Source organism: Otolemur garnettii, unplaced genomic scaffold (assembly GCF_000181295.1).
Source record: "Otolemur garnettii isolate 467f Iridium unplaced genomic scaffold, OtoGar3 scaffold00839, whole genome shotgun sequence".
In the NCBI taxonomy this organism is placed as follows: domain Eukaryota; kingdom Metazoa; phylum Chordata; class Mammalia; order Primates; family Galagidae; genus Otolemur; species Otolemur garnettii.
In genome coordinates, this window is record NW_003853234.1 from 4,955 (window position 1) to 6,838 (window position 1,884).

Below are 1,884 nucleotides of genomic sequence, written 5' to 3' on the forward strand. Positions count from 1 at the left end.
TGGACTGTGCCTGCTTCTCTGTCATACAACACAGAGTAAGGAGGTAAGAAGTTCACCCTGAGCCCAGGACCAGAATGGTCTGTTCTCTCCTAATGGCGCTCAGCTTCAGCCCAGGCATAAGGGCAGGGCCTGGAGAGACCAGTGTGAATAAGGTGGACCACAGCTTTGCCTGGGGGTTTGAGATGTGGTGAGGGGAAAGGGAAAAAGAGAAAGCGGGAAACAGCAGAAATGTGTCACTACCTGCCTAGCACAGAGTTGGTGCCTGTGAGTGAAGGTCGATGAATAAACAAGAAACAGACCTTCCTGCTCAGCTAGGACACATTTATTCAGTTACTGGCATCTCCTCCAGTGTAAATCTGGACTGAGATCCAGAGAACTTAGTCATTCGCAGAGGGGGCTTAGTCTGCTTCCTGCAGTTGGAAGCTTCTCATGGTTTCGTGTATCCAAGGTAGGAAACTTGCGACTCTGGTGAAGACTTGTGGAGGTTTCCCATTCCTCTTTCCATGGGACACAATGCCCTGGGCCACATCGTCACACACCAGAGGGCCGCCCGAGTCTCCCTGTGAATAGAGGGGGAGGACTGACCTGGTGCCGTCCTGGTCTTGCCCTCCCTGTCTGTCATCTCAGGCCCTCTCTCAGAGATGGTGAATTTGCATGGCCCATCTAGGGGTGGGGCAGGGCAGGCCCCTGGGGGTCCTCAGCTGACCCTGGACATTGCCACTGCTTCCCCTCACCCCAGGGGCCAGCTGTGGTCCTCTCCCCCATGTCCTGGGGTTCTCTCCTTATAAAGGTGTGTGGGACCATTGGCTCCAGGTCACTGTTTAAGGACATAGAGGCAGGCGAGTGGGGCCAGCCTGTAGGAGGATGAGCCCTTTCACCACACTGGGTGCCAGCTCCAAGGAACCACCTGCGTATAATTACTGCTCTCCCCCCCGCCCAGGAAGCACAGTTTGTTAATACCAGTGATGTGGGCAGAGGAGTGGGGGGAGGAGGGGGCTGGAGTGTTGCAAACAAATCCTTCCATTCACCAGAGATCCCGCGCTGAGTGTGTAGAGGCCCCAGTTAGCTTGGGCTGCTCCCCTCTTCTCTTTCCAAGAGAAAGATGGCAGCCTAGTGGGTGAAGGAGTTCCCCACTGTTGGGTCTCCAGATTCCTGATATTTCCCAAACTTACCTCTCCCGAGAACCAAGCTGGCATAGTCTTACCTTAAAAGAAGACTTTATTAGCTTTGGGTCCCCCACACAAATCTGGGTGTTCCTGGTGTACATGTGGAAGAGGGATTCACACTTGTCATCCCTCTGCACTGTTAGCATCACCTCCTGCAGCACATCTGAGGGTGGGCCATCTATAGCAATCCAGCCCCAGCCGGCCACATCGCACACCAACCCCGGTGTGACCCTGCTTGTGACCCTGGGCAGCTTGAGGGTCTGCACTTTTGGAGTCTGGTTGGCCTTTCTCTCTAGCTGGTGGAGAAGGGACAAGAAAGTCCAGGTCAGACAGTGGCCTCCTGGGCTCAGGCACTATACTGGGGCTGACCCTTTACCTCTCCTTTGAGGCCCAGGAACTAGTCAAGTGGCTGGGATGGACAGGAGGGAAGAAGGGACAACATCACAGTGGGAGGGCCAACAGGGCCAAGTAGAGAGAGAGCAGCAGGAATTTGCCTCACCTCCAGCAGCATGATGTCATTGGCCAAGGTGTTAGGATCAAAGTCTGGGTGCGGAATGGCTCTTCTCACACGGATGACCTGCTGGGTCTCCTCCCTCCTGCGGATGTTGTGTGCTCCCAGGGTAACGTTCATGGAGCTGCACAGAGAGCACAGAGGGGCTGAGGGCATGTGAAGTCACAGGGTACAGCCCAAGAGTTGTGAGGACCAGGTGACAGCCAG

The 1,884-nt window shown here is 55.1% G+C and overlaps 1 protein-coding gene across 1 annotated transcript in view; it reads right to left on the reverse strand.

The window, feature by feature from the left end:
• Nucleotides 1-398: 398 nt before the first annotated feature.
• The window catches only part of LOC100959107 (cathepsin G-like), a 3,111-nt gene continuing 1,625 nt past the window's right edge, over nucleotides 399-1,884 (reverse strand). Inside the window, exons 3-4 of the mRNA XM_012814041.1 lie at nucleotides 1,666-1,801; nucleotides 399-560 (exon numbers count right to left, since the gene is read on the reverse strand). Of these exons, the coding sequence (XP_012669495.1) occupies nucleotides 399-560; nucleotides 1,666-1,801 (298 nt within the window). The remainder of the gene's footprint in view (nucleotides 561-1,665; nucleotides 1,802-1,884) is intronic.